We start from the raw sequence: 22114 nt of genomic DNA on the forward strand, positions 1-22114 counted from the left end.
CAAGAGCTGTTCCAATGTCTCCTGTCCAAGGTCAGGATTGACCCTGGAGTAGTGCAGAGCCTACAGATAGGGGTCAGCTGTGAGAAGAGGCTCTGGAGACCTGATAGGGCCTGACAAGACCCATCCTCAAATGTTCCCAGGAATCTTACTTTGCTTCTCCATCACACACAACAACCCTGATTAGCCCTAGCTTCCTCACAAATTGTTCTGGGATGAAAAGGAACAACTGAATCAGTACAAACCCTTCAGAGCACAAAGCAAATGCCCCACTAAGAGTACGGAGAACCTAGGATAGCATATTTGCTTAGAAGAAATAATAAAAATAACTGCTCATATGTGCAAGACATGGTTCTTGGGCTTTAGATATATTTATCCATTAATCTTGACAAAAACTTTTATTTGAAGGATATGTCTTTATTACCTCAATTTATAGACTAAAAACTGAGCAACAGTCACTTATAAGTGACTTGCTCAAGTAAGTGGCAGAGCTGGGATTCAAAAAGATCTGCCTCCAGAGTTGATAACCTTAACCACTATGGACACTGCCTTTCTTAGAAAGTCAAATTTGGCCCAAATTTCATATAATATTTCACCTGATTAATGGAGTTGTCATTGAAGACACATCCTTTAATTTAAGTCTCCCCCAGAAATCTCATCTACCATTTTCTTTCCATAAAGTTGTCTCATCCTTTGGAATGAAGACAAGTCATGGATCTCCCAAAGAATGAGTCATGGACAGTTCCCTGGAGTGGCCACCCTCTCAAAGAATGCACACTATTATGCAATAACAAGCTTTGAAATATAATATGTGACATAAGAACGACTGCAGAATGTCAAGGTTAGAAGGAAGCTTAGGGACCACAGTCCCACCCATTTTAGTACAGAGAAGCTAGTAGCTTTCAAAATGTCCCTTAGGAATAAGAGCAGATTGTCCTAACTTGCACAGTAAAATACTTGCCTCCTTACCTCAGAACATTTTCTCTATGCAGCATAAAGGGATCATGAGGGTTAAAAGCCAGAACCTTTTAACAGTGATATAAGTGACTGCATGGATTCTTAGGTTGCTAGCAGGACTGTGAAAAAGATAAAAGGGTTCAACTTCATGAATTTGTTTTCTATGAAATAAGGAATCCAACATCTTATATAACTAATCAGGAGTTATATACCCATCCATTCAAGCATTTATCCTATCACCCCAGGCTTTACCCCAGCATTTATCCATCCATTTATGCACTTATTCATTCATCCCAACCTTTATCCCAGCTTTATTCATCCATCCATCCATCCACCCACCCATCCAACCACCCATGCAGGTATTTATTCATTCATTTGCAAAAGTTTTCACTCATTACAAAATATCTACTGAGCCAAAATTTGTGCTAAATCCTGTTTGTTGTTTTTTTTTAGCAATTGCAATCAATGTTTTTCTTTGTGTCTGTTTTTCAGATTTCAGTATATGGGATTCCAGTACTTTCCATTATAAAATGAACTTCATATTAAATATGTTCAGGAATCATAATAAGGCCATTATTTATGACACACTTTGCAGATTGCATCCATTAATTCAAAGGAAAGAGGATATCACCTAGGAGTATTTCCTTTGTTGCTCAGGACCTTATTTTTGGCCTTAAGTGTCTTTTATAGGCCACATACTTAGTCTCAAGACAAACGTGGATAAGGCTCAGTCAACAGTGAACTGCCTTCAGTACCAAAGAAGTACTCAGATTTCAGCAAATTGTGTCTCTGAGAGCTGTAAGGCCCTGTTGTCCTTGATGAAAAGTACTCCCCTGGGACAAAGACATGTATGCTCAGTTTTCTTGGAGGACAGTGGAAAAGGGATCTCTAACCCTGCTTCCCTGTCAGGACCATCAGTTAGTGTTGTTTGTGCAAACACTGTAATCCACCTTCTACTCTAAATAATTCTACCGCAATGGCCAGGGCTCCACTAGTTCTAAAAGTCTAAAATGATTTTGTGCAGCATTTGGCTGTGTACCACATGAGAACGTTATTTTCTGATGATAATAAGGGAGGAGACGACTCAGAAAACAAAGCGCAATATCAAGGTGCCATCACCCCAAATGTATTTATTCATTTTTGTATTATGGATGGGAAAGGTTTTCCTTGCTACAAAGGTTTGTTAAAAACAAGTTGATGCAAATCATTAAGTAGTAGCTACAACTATTATCTATTGTAAACAGAATAATAAGCAGAAAATAAATAAACAGAAGCAACTACTTTGGTGTACACAGACATTCAATTGTTTTCTGTTATAAAACTGATATGAATGCCACCCTTTTTATCTCTTTATAGTATTTTTCCTTGAGACACATTTTTTAAAATTGCACATTGCTTAGCTCTTGTCTTGCCAGTTCAGGTTTGTAGCATACCAAAGAATTACAGAAAACTGTTTTACTACCAAGGCGGGGGCCATGTGGTCATTTATATATTACAAATGAAAAAGAAGCAAGGTACAAAAACGTGTGTGTGTGTGTGTGTGTGTGTGTGTGTTTGTGTGTGTGTGTGATGTGTGCTCAACGCTGTGAATACTGACTGGTATGAAAGGCTTTAAACTAGTGGTCATCAAAATCATATATAATACCTATTAAACACTCACTTTGCTAGCAGCATGTAAATTCACTGAATTGGTTATTCAAAGACCAGACAAACAGAATTCCTGGATACTGTTTCCATTGGGGTTTTCCAGTTCATATGGTTCCAGCTGGCGGTACTCAAAAGTCACACGGTTTACGTGTTTTCCGCTGGAGACCATGCGCACCACCGAGTTGTCACAGCCAATTTTCATTTGGGCTATAATTCATGGAAAAAGTAAAAAGTTCCCCAGCAAGTTAGAAACCACACAGCAAAACCACTTCTGTCAATAAGATCATTTAAACTCAAAGAAAGCGAGAGGTTGTATCTTCTTCTCATGGGCTCAAACCATGCCATGAGGGGAAACGTTTTGTTTTCATGTTTGTTAGAATATAGAATTAACTTCAGAATTGTGACATTGAGCTCAGCTTTTCTCTTCGTGTGCAAGAACACTGTTAGCCAAATAAATCTGGCTGCAGAGAGGCAAGAAGAGGTCTCCTTGCCCTTTTCATATTCCACCTGTAAGGCTCTGGTGGTAAAGGCAGGGGCCTCTCCACACTAACCTTCACTCTAGTTCAGTGTTCTCAGTGGAGACAGTACTACCTTCCAGGGACAGGCTGGAAATTAGCAGGGGTAGTTTTTGGCTGTCATAACATCTGGGGGTGCAAGTGATATTTAATGGGCAGGTTGGAGGCTAAATTGTACTGCTAAACATTGATGTTGACCAAGAAGATCACCTGTTTATTATTTTCTGAGCCTAGATAATAATTGTTTTACATATAAACAAAAAATATTTTGCATGATTTAGGTAGACCACACTAAATATATTCATTTTTTTCCCATTGTCCACCTACATTTTTCTCATTTTTTTCCATTTCTCTCTCCTTTGTTCCATTGTCCACCTACTTTTTTTCTATTTTTTTCAATTTCTCTCTCATTTTTTCCTGTGCTTCATAGAAGGAATGACTATTGATATCCTTACTTCTCTTAAATCCAATCTTATCCATTATTTGTATAAGCACTTGGTAATGTTTATATATCTTCTGGTATAGATGTGCCTGAGTGGTTATATATTGAAACTCATCATTTTTATTAAAAATTACTTCTATTTTACTCTTCCAGCCTCAGGCTGGCTCCTGAGACAGGATTTATCTGCCCTATAATAATCCTTTCTGTGGTTTTAATCTACTTAATCTCCTTCCACCCACTTTGTCTCTGAGAAACACTAGCATTATTGTGTAACTGGTACTTGACAAACAGGTGCCTGGTTTTAAATGAAATAAAACCGCCAGACAGAGCTACATATTGAGATAAAAGTCAATTTGGAGACGTTATTTTAATATAAGAACCAGGGAGTCTGCATTATGCTTCTACAAGGAGGTTCAAATTTAATTTTCCTTAAATGACTTGGAAGGTCATTCTTTTTCTGATCTTGCTCTGAACTTTAATCTACATCACATACCCCATTTCCTTTAGTTAATGTGCACATTATTGATTTGACATAATTACTAAGAAAGTCCAATTGAAAGAGCAGGGTCTGAACAACTTAGGAGGGGCTCAGGGAAACATGGTGAATGAAAGAAAAAAGTGAAGTTAAAATGAAACAATGAGTCATAGAATTCAAGCCTTCAAATTATTTTAAGACTAGTTTCAATCATCTGGATAATTTAGGCAAAAGTGGGGTTTTTGGCATTAGTCTTACCATTTTACCTAATTCAATTCATATAATTCAAGTGCCCAAATTACTCTGGCTTCAATGATCTAAATTATAAGGTATGGGTGCTCGTCTTTAATCTAATCTTACCCAGTTCAAACACACCTCCCATTGGCATGGAAGGATGCATTGCCTCAGAGAACACATGCAAAGGGCAAGAGAAGTGACTTGCACTGACAGTTTAAACCAGAGCTCAAGTGTAAATTAGCATTAAATAGTCCCTGTGTTTTCAGCAAAGTGAGTTCTTAGAAACCTCTTGCCTTTACCTTGATTATCAAGCTTGCCCTGGACCCAGTCCTGACTTAAATCTCATCCGAAGCTCTTTTATACAGGAGTGAATGGGGGACGGTGGACACCACATGTTGGGCCTTAGTGGTTACCGATGCATATTAATTCTATTTCCGAGATGTTTTGTTTATTAAGGTTCCCAGTATTAGCTCAGAGAGAAAAAAATACTGGTGTGCAGACCTGGTTTTAATTAAAACAGGCAACAGCTGATCAAAGGATGTCTGGTTTACAGCTTCATCATCTAGCTGGTTAATGATCTGTGGTTACAAGAAAGGAAAGGGGCTATGATAAGAATTTGCCATGAGGTTAAAGACTGTTGCCGTTTCTCTCCTGTTTTACTTTTGTCTCTGTAAAGATAATCGCCAATTCCCTCCCAGTTTTACTTAGGGCCAACCTTAAAAACGCATCCTTGTTACTTCGTAGGTTTCTCTCCCAGTGTCAGACATTTTGGTGATGCATTCTTCATAGTGTACATAGTCTTAAGTGTAAAATCCTCACACTGGCTCAATGTGCAAAATTGAAGATTTTTGGTGGGACTTGCCTTCCCATGTATAAGACATGTTAGGTGCTTTACTTAAGGAAATAATCTTGATGGGCACATAAATAATGATCAAAGAAACATCTCACCAGGGCCGTGAAAGGGATAGCAGAGATCGGCTAAAGGCATCATCTTGGAAGGGTCCAATCCACTTCCTCCCAGCAGCTCCACAAAGTCTCCTTTCCCCCCACAGCCTGCTGCAGGTTTCTGAAAGAATAGCAACAGGGAAAGAGATATTTAAACCAACTATGGGAGTCAAACCATTTGACCAATGGCAAGTGGTGAATTCACTCAGTCAGCCCTAGACATCCTGATAGTGCCATTTCATTCAACATCTAGGACTCTGAAAATTAAAAGGCATTTAAAATTTTAAAAATGATAAGAATTGCTTTTCTAAATCAGTTGAGTAATCATTTTTTAAAATGTGTGTGCATTTTTAAAATAAGTTCAAGGACTGCAATGATGAAATGGGACTCTGTAAACTCCACATAAGATGTGTGAAAAAATGAAACCATTCAGACATACATACTAGAATATTTGAATTAGTGCATGCAGTCAGAGAGTTTTCATAGATAGATAGGGCTTTCTTTCAACTCACCTCTTTCCCTTTTCTTTATAAAGGACTTTTTCTGCTATTGGGATGATGTTTATCATTTCTACTGATATTTAGAATAAATTAAAAAATGACCTGTGGGGTTCTGCGAGCCCTGGCCCTGCCCATCTCCCTGACATGTCTCATATCACTCCCCCTCTATCTTTCCTTCTTTCCATTTCTGGAACCCAATAAGCTCATTCCTGCCTCTGGGCCTCTACACTACTGTTCTCTCTGTTCCTGGCAGTTCCTGTGGCTGCTGGCTCCCTCATAACTATCACTAAAGTATCATTTTGGCTCCTTCTCAGAAGGTTTCTTTCCTGACCACCTTAGTATCTCAAGGAGCTCCCCACCCCTCCTTCTGCTCCCTTGTCCCCAGTCACTATCTATCACAGCACTTCACTTCATTTTCCATAAGGCACTCACCACTAGCTGAAATATATGCAATTTTGCCTGTCATATGCCACTGAAATGCAGGTTTCATGTGAGCAGGATCTGTTTTGTTTGTTGTTAATTTACAGCATCTAGAATAGTGCCTTGAACATAGTGAGAACTCAAAAAAATATTTGGAAAAGAAAAAGATGCCTAGAAGAATGCAGTCTTTAATTTTTTCTTTTTTTAAAGAGGAAACACCAAGATCACTCCTCATAGCCAAGCATTAGTGAAGTGCAGGTCTCCCAGTCTGGTATCACTCTTGCCGTCTTTTATACTGTACATCAGGAATAACATACGAACAACCTCAAGGCAATAAGGCTATGTCAGACATAGACACCCACTTGTTCTGGTCTTTATCCAAGAAATATTCTTCCACTAAAGTCACCCTCCAAACAAACAAACAAACAAACAAAAAAGCATTGGCCCACAAATTTAGAGCTTAAAGGAAATTAGATATGCTCCTTTTATTAGTCCTAGTCCTATTTGGCCTTCCCTGAAATCTGTCTGATTAGGAACTATGACCGTCCTTGATGCCAGCAAATACACGAGCTATCTTAAATTCAGCACAAGAGAAAGTAAAGGAATGAGGAGGATGACTCAGAGGGAAGACGTCACCAGTGCAAGTAAAGGTGGTCAAGCTCAGCATTTATCTTAAGATCCATACAGAAGTTCATGGGAAAACAAGTTGATGGAGAATCTCAACTAATATTTGTTGCAAAATGTATTGAATTAAATGTAATGCCAAAAAAAAAACTCTTCAAAACTTCATAGTATTTTGCAATATAAAAATCCAATTTCGCATTTTATGCTACACTTAGCATTTCTTCATAACACAGTCAATCAGATACTTCCTTCATGTTAAAAGAAAATTCCAATAGTCAGAAAAACAGCTGTGTAGATGACTCATACTAGGTTCTGCTAGGAGATAAAAATTTTTTTTAAAAGAGGCAAGTACAAGAGAGTTCAATTGTAATTATATGCTACCCATTTACCAATTGAAAACATTTCTTGCATCACAAGAAAAGTATTCAAGTAGCACAGGGGACACCTGAGTGTGCAACTTCCAGCTTAACAGAAACAGAAAAGGGGTTTAGTTAATGCAGTGGGGGGCATACACCTGTGAGACTTTACAGTCAAACAGGACAGACTACTCCGATTGCTAATGTCCGTGTTTACCCTGTATGATTACTTTTGCTCCGATAAAGCTGTTGCTTTAGTAAATAATTTGAAAGCAAGTAAGCAACTCACCTTTAACTGCAGGCCATTTAAGTGTCCCAGGGTGAGATCAGATATTTTGATCATCACAGGATAAATTATGGAGAAGCTGCAGTTTCGATGCTGATGTGGAACTACCAGGGTGAACCTTCCATTTGGGGTCTGGGAAATGACATTGCAGGCTTTGCAGAAAAAAAAAAATCACATTTTCACTACTTGGTATGCTGGTTTTTATAGACATTTGCTCCATTCTTATTTTAGGCTCCCATTCATGGTCTAGGGCAGTGGTCGGCAAACCGAGGCTCGTGAGCCGCAGTTTGCCCTTTGTTGACTAATGAGTTTGCCGACCACTGGACTAGACTAAATGTTACCGTGTAGTTGGAAGCTGTGAGGATTAGGCAATTGTGTGCAAAGAGGTAAAGGGTAGTATATGACAGTGGTCGGCAAACTCATTAGTCAACAGAGTGGTTTGCCGACCACTGGTCTAGGGCCTTGTGGCTCAGAAGAGAGTACATTTCACAAAGGCAAGTTAGAGGTGGGAAGGATTTGGGGAATGAAAGCCATCAGGGATGTACGGATGAAGCCTTTGGGCTGCCAGGGGCTTTTAATATTAATCTCAGGGGGTTATCTTGTTTATAATCAGAAGACCTAAATTCATAGCCAACCAAACAATACCGGCTGTAACACTTCAGTTAACTGGGGTCCAAGTTCAAGCTGGGAGTCTGGAAGAATCAAGACTTTCAAGCTGAGGCCAGAACTCAAACCCTATCTGTCTGGAGCCTTTATTCATTGAATTTGGGGCCAATGTTATCTTTTAAATAATAAAATAAATAAATAATAAAACAGTCATGAAATAGGCTGATAAAAAATAGAAAGAAAGCAGGCTTACATCTGAATAAATATTTGCCGAGTGTTAAAAGGTAAGTTGACTAAAAGATAAATTTTAATGTTTGATTTACTCCCAAGAATTTTCTGAAATTTTTTGTTTTGTATCTCAAGTTTAGACTTACAAATTTATTCTTCTAGCTATGAAACTAGAAGCATCAGTTTATACCTTCCCCCTCGTCACCCCCCCCCCCCCCCGCTCCAAAAAAGTTTCTGACTTATCAGAACAGGTCAAAACTACCTCTTGCCTCCTTCCATATTTTTTTAATTTCACTTAATTTCAAAAAGAACTGAAATTTCTTGACAATTCTGGAAGCTTCTGATTTGTAACCAAACAAAATAGATGAGAAATATTTCCTTTTTTCCCTCTAGGATTATTCTGCTCCAGTCCTCAGAAACAGCCTCTTTTGGGGGTTCACAATTTTAAAAAACAAAACACAAAAATTGAAAGATCAGTCAGTACATTATTCTTTGGCAGATTAGGTCCATTCTTTGACCATATGAAGTGGTAATACCAATACTATTGCATGCAACCAAAAATGAATAATAAGTTTTCTTTTCCTGAATTAATTTTTTATTTTTATTGTTGATGCTATTGAAAATGTCCCCATTTTCCCCCTCTTTACCCACCTCCACCTAGCCCGCCACCCCCTTCCCTTTGGCCATCACCATACTGTAGTCTGTGTGTTATGCTTATGCTATTTGGCTAATCCCTTCACCTTCTTTCATCCAATTCATTTTTTTTTTTTGTTTTAATGGGAGAAAAATAAGCAGATGAATGAACTCATTTTGATTAAGATAATGTATTTTAGGCCTGGGCTGTTCAGCTTTTCGGCATCTTGGGCATATCCACCAGCAATGAACTAAATTACAGTGGGAGATGCTGAATCAGAAGGCAACTTTGAGGTCCTGGTCCAACCTTCTGCCCAGGCATGAAATCTGTCTAACACACCCCAGACATGCAGTCTTCCCGCCTTTGCATAAATATCTAAAACTGCAACTTCATATCTGATCCCTCAAGCTTATCCCAGATGAGTGGAATGATTTGGAGGGATTAAAGTTTGTCACTGAATGCATTGTACTTTAGGAGATTAGAATAAAATACTGAACAAAAAGATAGAATTCTACTCACCCTAAAGTAGTATCCTATCTGGACTGGGAAATAAATTAAAAACTGTGATTTGATTTTCATAATAATAAATAGAAAATATTCTTTTTGGCCACTTCTAATTACAAAAGAATTTCCATTCAAATCATTCCTCACTTCAAATGTCTTAAGTCTGTGCAATGATACTCCCTTTGAAAAGCAGATTTGACCTACCCCCCCCCCCCCCCCCCGCCGCCTTCCACCTGAGAAGACAGAGAGCCCACTTACGAAAGAGGTTGGGATCTGTCCTGATGGTTAATGTGAACCCATTTCCTGGTTCATGGACCCGGAAGAAGATCATGGCCACATTCTGGGAGGATCTGATGCTCCTTCTGCCAAGACCACTCTCACAGAAATCTACGTACCGCTCAGTTGTGGGGAGAGGGTGGTCCTGGGAACTGGGGAACTTCTCCCCTTTGAGAATCCAACCATCAAATACCTTCCAACAAAAACACAGACATAGGTGATCACTCCCATCAACTCCTTAAGTGACGGGTGTGGAATTGACAGCCTACACTCCTCTGCCCACTTGCTTTCCATCTGTATCTATTTCTACTGTGAGGGTTATTTGCAAGTAATATTATTAATTATTTATTGCATTTTTTTCTTTATAAACCTTAAAGTTTCCAAAATAAGTAAACTTTATTATACTTCAGCCACCTTCGTAAATCAAACTACAGAAGCACAAGTTGGGTTTCAGTTATTCTCTTGCTTTTCCTCATTGAAATATGAATAAAATATCTTTTTTAAAAAAAAACACTGAAGCTGCAACTTGACCTACCTGCCAATGGTTATATATGCCCATCTTTCTTGTTGTTTTTTGCTTGTTTGTTTTACTTTAATCAGATATTAAAATACCAAGAACTACTTCAACGCTCGGACAATGGCTGGTGTATATATAGCTCAGGACTTTCCCCTTCACTTGCTAAAGTTTGCAATTGGACAAAAGGTCAGAGTCCACTGACTTTACTCTTAAAGCACCACAGGTCTCCAATTTACTGGGTCCAGCCTCGTTCCCATTAGCAACACCAGCTGCAAATTGCTTCAGTCCTCTTCTAAAGCGTTTTGAACCAAGGCACCATTTAAAAAACAATCCCACGGTGCAGATTTTAATCACGCTCCTTTTAACTGGGCGGTGGAGCTCCACCAGCCATTCCCAGCTGACCTGTTTGGCTTATGGACAATGACGGGGAGAGGCGCGGTGAGGTTGGGGGGCTTGTGCTCCCCTCCCACCTGCCTCAGACTAGATTCCCTCTGAGCATCGCTCCCAACAGCCTGAGTCCTGCGGCTCTGAAGACAACGGATAGGAGCCTGGCACACCTCCGGACCAACAGCAGCAAAGCAGGCTCGGATCGCAGACTTGCGGGCCGGCCCCCTCTCAGCACCCGCCCGCTTGGTGGACCTGGGCGCTCGCGCCGGTCTGTGCATCGGCCCTGGACGGTAATCCAGCGTTTCGCAACGGGAGTTCGAGTCTTGGGAAGCGTCGGCCCCCAGAGTTCACAGAGGGGATTTTAAACCATTGCAACCTCTTAGGCACCAGCCCTTCCTGGTGTGGGGCGAGGTCCTGAGGTTGAGGGGAGGTTCCTGTCCCCGCGGAGCGTCTAAGAATGTCACGCCTCCCCCAAACTCAGCTGCCCCAGGACGGGCGCAGCACCCCCGCCCCTGTCCCCTCCGCGCGGTGCCCGGGCTGCGGGGTGGGGACGCCTCACCTTCAGGAAGTCCCCGCCCTGGCAGTCAATGGAGACCAGGTCGAGGTAGATGGTGATGAACTCGTCGGGCTCGCTGATGAAGAAGGCGGCGCAGTGCAGCTGCGGCCGGTCAGCGGTGAAGGTGAACTGGCCCTGGAGGCTCAGCATGTCCAGGCACCCTGAGGCAGGGCAGGCGTGGGGCTAGGCGTCTCGGCTGCAGCCCCTGCGGCGCCGGCCCGGCCCCCCCGTCCCAGGGCCCCCCACGGCAGCCCCTCTCGGCGCCCCTATTTCCCGGTTTGCAGCGCCCCGCGCCCAATTCCCAGCCGGACTCCCAGCCTCGGCTGCGCGCCGCTCGGGTGCCCCAGGGCGCAACACCCCATGCGCTGCTGCGCTCCTGGTGGTACGGACCCTTCGCGATGGGAATCGCGCCCCTGGACCGCCCCTTCCCGGTGGTGCCCGGGAGCCTGTGCCCTGGGCGCAGAGCCCACACCTCCCCACGTCTCCGCTGCCCGCGAGCCCGGCCGGGCACCAGCCGGGCAGCCCCCACTCACGCAGAGCGCGGCGGTACAGCCCCCACTCACGCAGAGCGCGGCGGTACAGCGGCTCCCCCGCCAGCTCCCGCTTCAGGTAGGCGCCGAGGAGCAGGAAAGGGTCGTGGTCCCCGGTTTCCCGCAGCTGGCAAGGAACACGGGTCAGCTGGGAGAGGTCGAAGGGGTGGGAAAGGGGGCCGGGAGCAGGGCACCCCCTCTGCCTTACACAAAGAGAACCCAGTGGCGGGACACTCCCCGTCAGACCAGGGTCCCCCAGGCGGCCGGGGAAGGAGGAAGAGGCGGAAGGAAACCCAGTCCGGGCAAAGACCGCGCCCCAGAGCGGGAGGAAGGAGCTAACCCCAGCCCCGGCCAGCGCCTCCGCAGCCGGCCCGCCCCCCGCGGCGGGACACTCACCACCGGGGGAGGTGCGATGGGTCGGCCAGGGGACCACTCACCTCCAGGTGCCGGCTCTCCCCTCGCAGAGCCACCAGGACGATCAGGATGAAGCGACACTGGAGTTTGAAGGAAGGAGACATGCTGGCCCTGCCTCCGCAGCTGGGGTGCTCTCCTCCACACCTGGTCCGGCTGAGAGCTGGCAGCGGGCGGGGTCCCCTGGCTGGGTCTCCTTTATAGAGCGCTGAGGACGGAAGGCTGTCCGCTCCTTAACTGATCGGAGCTCAGTAACCATGGGTTACCCGGTCTCAGTGACACAGTGCGTGGTGATGACGAGGGTCCAGCGCTCTCCCAAATGTTCAGAGTTGGGCTAGCATTAATCAGAGAGCATGATTCCAGACTCTGACAACTGACTGAACCCACGTGTGGGAGAAACAATGAGGCAGGGGAAGAGAATAAGGGAGGGCATTTTGCTGGGCCTGGCAGATGCTGAATTATCCTGTCCTGGGCATATGTAGGGGATTTTTGGTTTTGCGAAGCAAAGCGACAAGGTTACACTCGTGCATAAAATACCCAAACACATAATAACCTTATCATGCAGCCTTGCCTCGTAACCTTGGATGGATGGACTCGTGCTGGAAACTGTCAGAAAATATAGTACTTATGCAATTTCTCATGCTTTCAGCTCCAAAGGGAAGCAAAACAGAAGCCGAAATCTGATTTTGCAGAACGTTGCAATAATGTAATTCAAGCTTTCTTTCTGCCCCTTAGCCTTTGCTTTATCCTGGGCCAGTTTCTTGTAAGTATTTCCCTAACGGAAAGCTAACTCTGGCGTCTGTGTACTCCCGGATTTTAGCTGAGGAGCCGTCACTTAGCTTGAATGTATACACGGCAGACACTCCTGGGCCGGCTAATTGGGGTCAGGACACAGCACCCAACTGAACCACTGAGAGATGAAGTCATTCCATGTCACACTTTCAAATACCTGAATTACTTTAATATTCATGTAGAAAGAACTGCCCAAAAGCTTAATTATAACCGTTCATCAGCCAATGTACAGGGCTAACCAAATGATTTAGTGGTCGAGAAATAAGAATAAGCATATCTTTGCTAATTAGACATGAAGAGAATTTCATCCCTTTTATGTCTAAAATTGCGGGAAATGTGGGGACATTCTACATTCACCTTTCTCACCCCTTTCCAATTCACGTGTTAAGCAAGGCAACTACAAATCCTAAAAACTTTCATGTTGCTTTACCACCGCCTGAAGAAAACATGGCACTACCATAGCTTGCATTGTTATGAAATTACTACAAATAATGAGACCATAATACAGGGTTTTAATGCAAGGAAATGAAATGGTTCTATTTTTAGTTTATGAATATTCAAAATTAAGCAATGATTTACCTAGTGGTATCAGAACTGATATTTTCATATTTAAGACAATTCTGATCTCTGAAGGGGCTGCCCCTTAGCTATTTACTAGTAAACAGGAGGCCCTCTTACCATAGTCCTTAGACCACAGAGAGCATGAGAGGGAAGTTCCCCCAAAGGTCATGAACACTGGCCACCATGCCTTTCTCCCCATCTCAGAGTTGTACAGATGTCTAAATTTTAGGGGGGGGGGGGAGATAAAGAAACCCAAGAGGAATAAAAGAGGAGAAAAATAAATTGTTTAACCCCAACACACCAGGCCAGCTTCAAGTCTGTCTCCCAGCAGTCTGTGCCCAGAGGGAGGCTCTGGCACACTCATTCCATATGCCACTAGCCCAGTCTCCTTTCCCATTAACCTAGCCATGGCCTTGGCCAGCTCCCAGGATACTCAGCTTGGAGAACCCCATTTATCCCACTTTGGGGTGTCTTGCTTTGCTACATCACCACTGAGACATTCTTCTCCAACCTGCCCCTACACACACACACACACACACACACACTCATGGACAACAATAATGTTCCTAATGTGCATTCATGATGCTCCCTCCTCAGGAACCACGCACATGAAGAGCTGGGATGAAGCAGGACAAACATAACCACAAATGGGTAACATCCTATTTTATCCAATAACCCACAAGTATAGCAAAGGGATGTACTTTATTCCCACCAAATCCTATGTGGGAAAATTAATGTGTAATTTTCACTAGCGTGGCAAATATCTACTAAGCCAATGAAAACTGCGTTGTGACTTTTATCTGTTTTTTGTTGGTTTGTTTGGTTTGGTTTGGCTTGGTTTTTAAGAGTAACTAAAGGATGAAAACTAGACTCTACAAGGGAAACTAAGAAGATAGAATTGGAAGACAAAAACAAGCCAGATAGCCATTCTCCATCAGCAAAGGTATTAAAAATGGGTGAGAACAATGGAAGAGCAATTTAGATTAGACAGAAGGAAAACGTTTCTGGATAATAAATAGGTCTATGTCTGAGAACTGAAGATAAATTGTTTTCATCCACTGATTTGGTCATTCAAACAACTAGCTTAATATTTGAAAGCTATTTGTTCCATCAAATTGACTGGTTATTTTGAAATATATTCTTAGCAAACTTAGAGCCCCCAATCTGCTGTTGGAATGACCTGTATATTCACCTCCATTCTCTGCACGCATTTTAGTTTTTATCTGTATTTTCAAAGACAACCTCTCCAATGCTGATTTAATGCAGTCCCTAATCATTGTTTGGTGTGGTTGTTTTTTTTTGTTTTTTTGTTTTTTTTTTTTTTTTTATGTGTGTGTGTGTGTGTGTGTGTGTGTGTTTGTTTTAGGTCTTAAACTATTGTTAGGCAGGGTTAAGACATTGTTTTTGTTACGTAAGATGAAGACATTTTTCCTTTTGTAAAGCCCCAGTGCAAATTGTCACCTGTGTTAAACCTGAAGGTGGAGGTGGCCACACAATCTAGATCCATATATAATCCATGAACATGAGAGCGGGGCAGGTTTTAAACTGCTGAGCCTGAAGAGGCACAGGCAGAGAACTTCTAAGTAGAATACTGGGGTACTTTGTAGTCACCCACGTGACCTATGATGTGATTGTGACAGCCAAGTGTGAGCTTATGGACGGAGGTGTCAGAAGCAGCAAGAACTACACAATCCCAAATCTCTTTCTATTTTAGGGTTGGTGCAAAGACCTTCTCCAAGTATTCCCTATCTGTAATAGTAAACTTTATCTTTCATTAGTCATTTCAACAGAGAATACAACCAATCCATGCTTTAGAAAACTTTCATTTTCCTTTTGCTGCCTGATATGTTGAGGTGTTGGGAAATGGGACATCTGATTGAGTTCTTTAAGAAATAAATGAAGATGATTGAATAAAACTCATTTAGCCAACAGCAACAACAACTAACTTTCAATTGTTTTCAAGATGACTTGCTCTTTGAATGAATTTGGCTATTTTTTTAATGCAAACCTTTTTAATAGGATTAATTTATTTTTTCACATCAGTTTGGGATCAAGAAGGAAGAGCCTAAACAAATACACTTGGGGAACCATTAGTCTTTGAATTAAACCCGCAAATGTCAGTGATTTTCAACCCAAATCCAGCAGTACTAAACATTAGGATTTTGAGGGTAGCAAGTGACTGACAGCAAATCAGAAGTTAAACAAAAAGGGGAATTATTATCAGGACACAGGGACATCTTCATGGACAGAAATCAGGAAGCAGGGGCTCAAATCCTACCTCCCTGTCTCTGTCCCAGGCTGCCTTCACCCCACTTCTCAGTCTGTATGCCTGTAAATAAGCCACCAACAAATTTCTAAGCTTCACATGTTACAATTTGATAAATAAAAATATCCTGAACCAATATTCTCATAATCCCCTGTCCACAAAACTTTGTGGGAAAGGCTGTAAGGTCAGGGGATAGAATCCTGTCATAACATGACTGTTCCCCTGACAGCCATATGGATGGAAAAAAGAGAAGCAATTTCCAGAAAAAGGGATGCTGGATTCACAAAATAATGGGTATCTTCAACAGAGTGAAAAAAAACTCAAAAGCAAAAGCCCTGGTTTTAGTGACCTCTTTGATCATAAGTTTTCTCACCTGTAAAATTACTTTTCTCACTGGGAATTATTGTACGAATTAAATATGATATATCTTCTACATAGAGAATAGCCTTAAATAGTAGCTATTAATAAATTATGCCAATCATATTATGTCTTTATCACTAGGGCTTTCCTTCTAATGATGATTTTTATAAGAGTGCATGCATAGCATATGTTTTTCATATTATTATTAAAATATAATGAATGGCTTCCTATTAGAACATTAACAGACTTTAAAAGCCATAGTTAGAAAAGGAGAGAACTCCGTTAAAGTATAATTACAGAACTGCATTTCAAAAGGCTAGCTAGGAATGGATCCCATTAAAGATTATGTCCCTTAATGGACAGTGGCTTAGCTGCATCAGAGAGAAAAGCTGGATGTAGAGAGCAGTAGAATTGAGAAGACTGAGGCAAGGGGAGAGCTGAAGTTATAAAGCAGAAACAGAAGATAATTAGGAACTGCTCAAGGAGAATAGCATTATGATTCTATATCAAGGACTGTTGAATAACATCATTTGTTAAGGTGTGGGGACACTGAGAAGAAGAAAGAAGTGATTTGACAAGGTTTCCAAACAAACAGTGGTGATGAGAGGAAAGACAAGAGATGAAAAGATCTGCCCAGGTTATCACAATGAGTCAGAAACAAAGGCTAGACGAAAAAGATCCCTCTATATTCAGCCAAGTAATCAATCCTTCAAAGACAACAGCCCTGGAAATTAATTCAAAAAATTACATGTTAGGTTTTAAAAAATTACCAAACTAGGAGCAAAAAGCGAGGTGGCGCTGGCCAAAGCGGGATGCATCACTAACTGCAAAGGAGCTTGGAGTTGCTGTTTGTGCCACGGCTCCCCTGACTTTGGAGTGACATTGTTACCTCAACTCCCTTCAGGCTGCCTCTAAAATATGCCATGACTAACATCGAGCCAGCTATCATAATGACATGCCATTTAATAAGTCCTCACTGCCTGCATCAAGGGGAAAAGTACAGCCGGGCCAGAGCCGCTGGTGTTTGTCATTGGGCAGAGGTGACGTGATGCACGTCACATCAGCCTCTCCTCTGACGGAAGAGAAATGAGGTGTGAAGAGTCTCATTTTAGTGTCTTAGAATAGATCTAAAGGAGAAAAGCCTGCCAGTTACGTGGAGTGACACGAGAAGCTCTAAATAAGGAAAGCAACCGGAAAAACGGCAAGCTAGGCGCGGTTAGCTATCCGTGGTGCCTTCTTTGCTCACTTTTGTGGGACCCCTGCCACCAGCCAGCCTGCTTCCCCCTCTACCAACCCTTCCTTCCTCCCTCCCTCCCTTCCTTCCTTCCTTCCTTCCTTCCTTCCTTCCTTCCTTCCTTCCTTCCTTCCTTCCTTCCTTCCTTCCTTCCTTCCCTCCTTCCCTCCTTCCCTCCTTCCCTCCTTCCACAAACTCTGAGCAACAGATTTAACTGCCCTATACACATAGTATTTTATATATAAACTAGAGGCCCAGTGCACCCTCTCCAATCCAGGACCCTTTGGGGGATGTCCGACTGCCTCTTGCAATCCGGGACTGCTGGCTCCTAATCGCTCGCCTGCCTGCCTGCCTGATTGCCCCTAACCCCTCTGCCTGCCTGCCTGCCTGATTGCACCCTAACCACCTCTGCCTGCCTGATCACCACTAACTGCTCCCCTGCTGGCCTGATTGCGCCCTAATCACCTCTGCCTTGCCCTGCACCCAGAACCCAGGATTCCCTCCCTCTGGCCAGCCACAGGCACCCAGGACCTGGGCCAGCTTCGCCCGGGCCGGCCGCTGCCATAGGGGACTGTGGGTGGATGGCTTTGCCCGGGCCGCAGCCACAGGCACCCGGGACCACAGGGTGGGCAGCTTGTCCCTCTCCTGAACCGCAGTCCCAGCCGCTGGTGCCCAGGACCACGGGGTGTGAGGCTTATCCCTCTCCTGGTGCACAGCCTGGCTGGTCCCCATTCCTCTCTCCCCAGTGTTGAGTGTCTGAGCCGTTACTGCCTGATGGTGTGAAGGCGTGATGACCATTTGCATATTAGCTCTTTATTATATAGGAGGATGCCTGAAAAGCCTTTATTATATTTATTATAATAATTGTAATGTGTCTGTCTTCAACTCTAAATGTAAACACGTGGAAGTCTGGCCCTGCAGCTCACCCATCTCTATCCTCCCATCTAGCGCGCGCGCACACACACACACACACACACACACACACACACACACACACACCTGGCACTACTGGGTGGTAAATTAAAGAATTGTCTCCACTAAACATTTCCACCAGCTGACAACATCCCAAGACGTGGCACCAGCCAGGTAAAGGGATTTGGGTGGTAAAACCTGAGGAAAGGGAAGAGCGGAGGTGCTGAAATGATCCTGGAGTCAGCTCTGGAAGACCACAGTCAACTGTTGGGTGGGGAGTAGGAAAGGTAAGAGGGAGCTGGAGGGACAGAGCTGGGGCGCAGGTGGGGTAATTAGGGCACTTGCCTGGGGCACACAAACTCAGTCATCAAGATAAATAACAGCATAATGCAATGTGTTATAAGAGGAAAATTAATGCCAAAAAGTCCATGATGAACAAAACATCAAAGTTTGAGATAAAGACATCATTGGTCCTAGTGGATTTTCCTGTTGCCTCCGGCTTTGTTCTGGCTCGACAGAGCACTGTGCAGGGAAACACACACAGGCAACAGTTACTCCCTGTAGGAGTAACTAAGAGTCCCAGGGGTTTCATTCTGGTTTCCATGAGTGAAAACAAAAGGGCTCTGGATTAGGTGTCCCAAGCCCTGGATCACCGATTGAGAGCTAGGGTAAGGCATTCACGTCATTTGTAAGATGAGAGCGGTGAGTGCAGCTTTCAAGATCACAGCAGGAAACAGATGGTGGAGAGTTTTTAAAAAAAGACTCTATAGAGGTGTGGGCAGCATGCAGGGAAACCACAAGGGAGAGTGCCGTGTTCTGGGACTAAGAACAGAGAGGAAGTGTGGTCCAGCCTCCTGGGCCGGAGGACAGGACGAGGAGGGTGAGATGAAAGGGAGGGTGGGTGGAAGCTGCCCAGCCCTGGGGGCTATTGGGTCTCTAAGGTCCTGGGATGGTTTTAAAACTGGTCTGCACATTTTTTGGCACTCTTCCCACAAAAAGTGAAGTCTCGTTCCTTTTCCCTAAATCCTTTTCAAGAATACGGCTTGATTTAGTGACGTGCTGCTAACAAATTGGCCAAGGGACACTGTAATTCCTGAGGCGAACTTAGAAAAAGACCTGAGCTACCATGTAAGGAGTCCAGCTACCAGGAAGCTGCCATGCTGAAGACCACATAGACATGGAAATGCCCAGCTGTGTCAGTCAGTCCCCAGATGTTTTGATCATCTGAGCCCAAGTACCAGGCACCTGAGTAAAGAATCCCTTGAGGTGACCCCAGTTCCCAGCTAGCAGCTGATGGCAACATCATGAGAGACCCCAAGCCAGAACCACCCCACTGAGTACTGCCCAAATACCACCCACAGGAACCACAAAGGGTAATAAATGGCGGTGGTTTTAAGTCACTACGTTTTGGAGGGACGTGCTTTACAGGAACAATAACTAATACAGGCCTGCCTTCGCCTGTCCTGGCTATTACACTAGAATGCCACCGTCAGGGTGGCTTATAAACTACAGACATTTGTTTCTCACAGCTCTGGAGCCTGGAAGTCTAAGACCAAGGCAGAGTCAACGTGTGGTGAGGTCCCACTTCCTGGATCACAGACAGATGTTTCTTCCTGTGTCCTCGCATGGTGGCGGGGATGGGGAGCTCTCTGGAGTCTTTTTTACAAGGGCACTAATTCCATTTATGAGGGCTTCACTCTCCTGACCCATCACTTCCCCCAGGCCCCACATCCAACCGCCATCACACTGGGGGGAACACACACATTCAGTCCACAGCACGGAAGGCCTTTTCCGTGTCTAATCTACATTTTCTAGGGCTCTGACTTAAGGTCCCCAGGTGCCTCAGCTGTGTGACAGTCTTTATTTGTGAAGCCCTTGAACTGAATTACCATCCTCAAGACGTCGTGACCTTGTGGGGGATATAATAATTTTCACTTAAAGCTATTGGCTATGTTTTAGGGAGGCAGCAGGATGTGGGAGACAAAGATGCATATATCAAGATTTTCCTTACAAAAATGAAATTATAGTGCATATACTATTTTACAATATGATTTATTTGTGTCATATATCACAAACATGATTTTATGTTATTAAATAAACTTTCCCAACATCATTTAAATGGTTGCACAGCATTCTATTGACATATTTTATTTTATTTTTATTTTTTTTAAATATATTTTATTGATTTTTTACAGAGAGGAAGGGAGAGGGATAGAGAGCCAGAAACATCGATGAGAGAGAAATATCCATCAGCCGCCACCTGCACACCCCCCACCGGGGAGGCGCCCGAAACCAAGGTACACGCCCTTGACCGGAACCAAACCCGGGACCCCCCAGTCCTCAGGCCGACGCTCTATCCACTGAGCCAAACCGGTCAGGGCGACATATTTTATTTAATAAACACCCTATTGACCATTTCTATGTTTCCAATAATTAACTACTATAATCAAACCTACGGATAATTTTAAACCCCTTATTTTGGTTCTTTAGACTTAATGCTCAAGACTTTAATGGATTAGCACCATGGATTCTCAAAAGTGATATCTCTTTGGGTTTGGGATCAAGGATAAATCAACAGACCACTGAGAAGGCAACTCCATTTATAGTACTGGAGAAGGAATAGATTAATTACTTTTCATAAAGTCATGAACACTCAGAATCAGATGCCTCCCTCAGTGTTCAGTCATCGCCTTCTTTTCAGTTTAGAAGAGAGTTTGAAAGGAGTAGATGCATGAGACCAGACTGAGCAAAGCGGTTGCTTCATTTATGGTGGATTTTGGATGGCTACATATGGCATCTCATAGCACACTCTTCCTGTCTGTAAAGACCTCTGGGTATTCTGAGAGCAATAAGGGTCAAATTAATCTCAATGATGTGTCAAATTAGTAATCATATTAATTCCATATTGTCACCTGCTCTTTGGCAGGTTTAATAAGCCACATGTTAAATTGATTATGCAAATTATCTTAGGAAAATTAAAACATCTGTTCCACATATCACCATATTTCAAGGTGAAAGTCTTCCTGAAGGTGAGTTTTCAATCCCACTGAACATGATGTCTTTGGCTGTATTGTGCGTTGCTTTGCAAAGCATCTAAACTCAGCATTGGCTTCTTTCTTTCCTTATGCCACAGATCAGGATGCTATAATTTTGTAGCACTGATGATCAGCTAGTTTGTTTTTTACACATAATACACATTGACATGATCCATAAAAATGGGAATAAAAATATGGCATAACCGTAGAGATTTTATCTTTTCACTTTATAAAAGGCTAAGTCATGAGACCACAAAGAAGAGATGGATGGATGGACACACTGGGAATCATTCCAGGAGAGCCCAGCAGAATAGACAGGCTTTGAGAACTCCTGGAGGCTTGTTTCCTCATTTCTCCTTTTTAGTGAGATCTCTCCCCTTGAGTCCCTTACCGTGCCTTCATTTTCTCCATCGCCATGGGTTCTAAGTCGAATTTTTAATAAAGAAGAATGAAGTAATATTCTAGTAACTTTAGTTGTATACAAGAATCAACTTGGGAGCTTGTTAAAAATACAAAGATTATCATTTAGTAGGACTAGGGTGGAGGCCAGGGATCTACATTTCTAAGCATGTAAGGTGGTCCTGATGTAGTGGTTTATGGTCTGCACTGAGAGTCCCCATTGTGTCTAGGATGGTTAAGAGCATGGATCTTAAGAATGTGACATCCCAGAGCGTCAGCCTGTGGACTGAAGGGTCCCAGGTTCGATTCCGGTCAGGGGCATGTACCTTGGTTGTGGGCCCATCCCCAGTAGGGGGTGTGCAAGAGGCAGCTGATTGATGTTTCTAACTCTCTATCCCTCTCTCTTCCTCTCTGTAAAAAATCAATGAAATATATTTAAAAAAAAAAAAAAGAATGTGACATCCCTGGATTTTAATTCTTCCTCAGATACTTATTCCCCCTATGG

At 43.2% G+C, this 22114-nt stretch overlaps 1 protein-coding gene across 2 annotated transcripts; it reads right to left on the reverse strand.

The window, feature by feature from the left end:
* Positions 1–2109: 2109 nt before the first annotated feature.
* Positions 2110–12208, reverse strand: CRHBP (corticotropin releasing hormone binding protein). Of its 2 annotated transcripts, XR_013812843.1 has the most exons (8): positions 12077–12208; positions 11673–11766; positions 11113–11270; positions 9632–9842; positions 7405–7553; positions 5219–5336; positions 4772–4848; positions 2674–2808 (listed from the first exon to the last, which is right to left on the reverse strand). XR_013812843.1 is itself a non-coding variant. In XM_079759497.1 (7 exons), the coding sequence occupies exons 1-7, from the start codon at positions 12155–12157 to the stop codon at positions 2651–2653; spliced, it is 969 nt and encodes a 322-aa protein (XP_079615623.1). In that variant the 5' UTR covers positions 12158–12208; the 3' UTR covers positions 2110–2650. The 2 variants fall into 2 exon arrangements, 1 of the variants encoding a protein (XP_079615623.1); XM_079759497.1 differs by lacking the exon at positions 4772–4848 and having other exon boundaries at positions 2110–2808.
* Positions 12209–22114: the final 9906 nt, after the last annotated feature.

Source organism: Cnephaeus nilssonii (assembly GCF_951640355.1).
Source record: "Cnephaeus nilssonii genome assembly, chromosome: 2".
NCBI lineage: Eukaryota > Metazoa > Chordata > Mammalia > Chiroptera > Vespertilionidae > Cnephaeus > Cnephaeus nilssonii.

Coding starts and splice junctions, on each gene's coding strand:
- CRHBP (XM_079759497.1), bottom strand. CDS start 12,157: ATGTCTCCTTCCTTCAAACTCCAGTGTCGCTTCATCCTGATCGTCCTG. Junction 11,271..11,672: donor GCTGTACCGCCGCGCTCTGC/GTGAGTGGGGGC, acceptor GCCCTGCCTCAG/GGTGCCTGGACATGCTGAGC. Junction 9,843..11,112: donor AGGGCGGGGACTTCCTGAAG/GTGAGGCGTCCC, acceptor TTTTGTTGGAAG/GTATTTGATGGTTGGATTCT.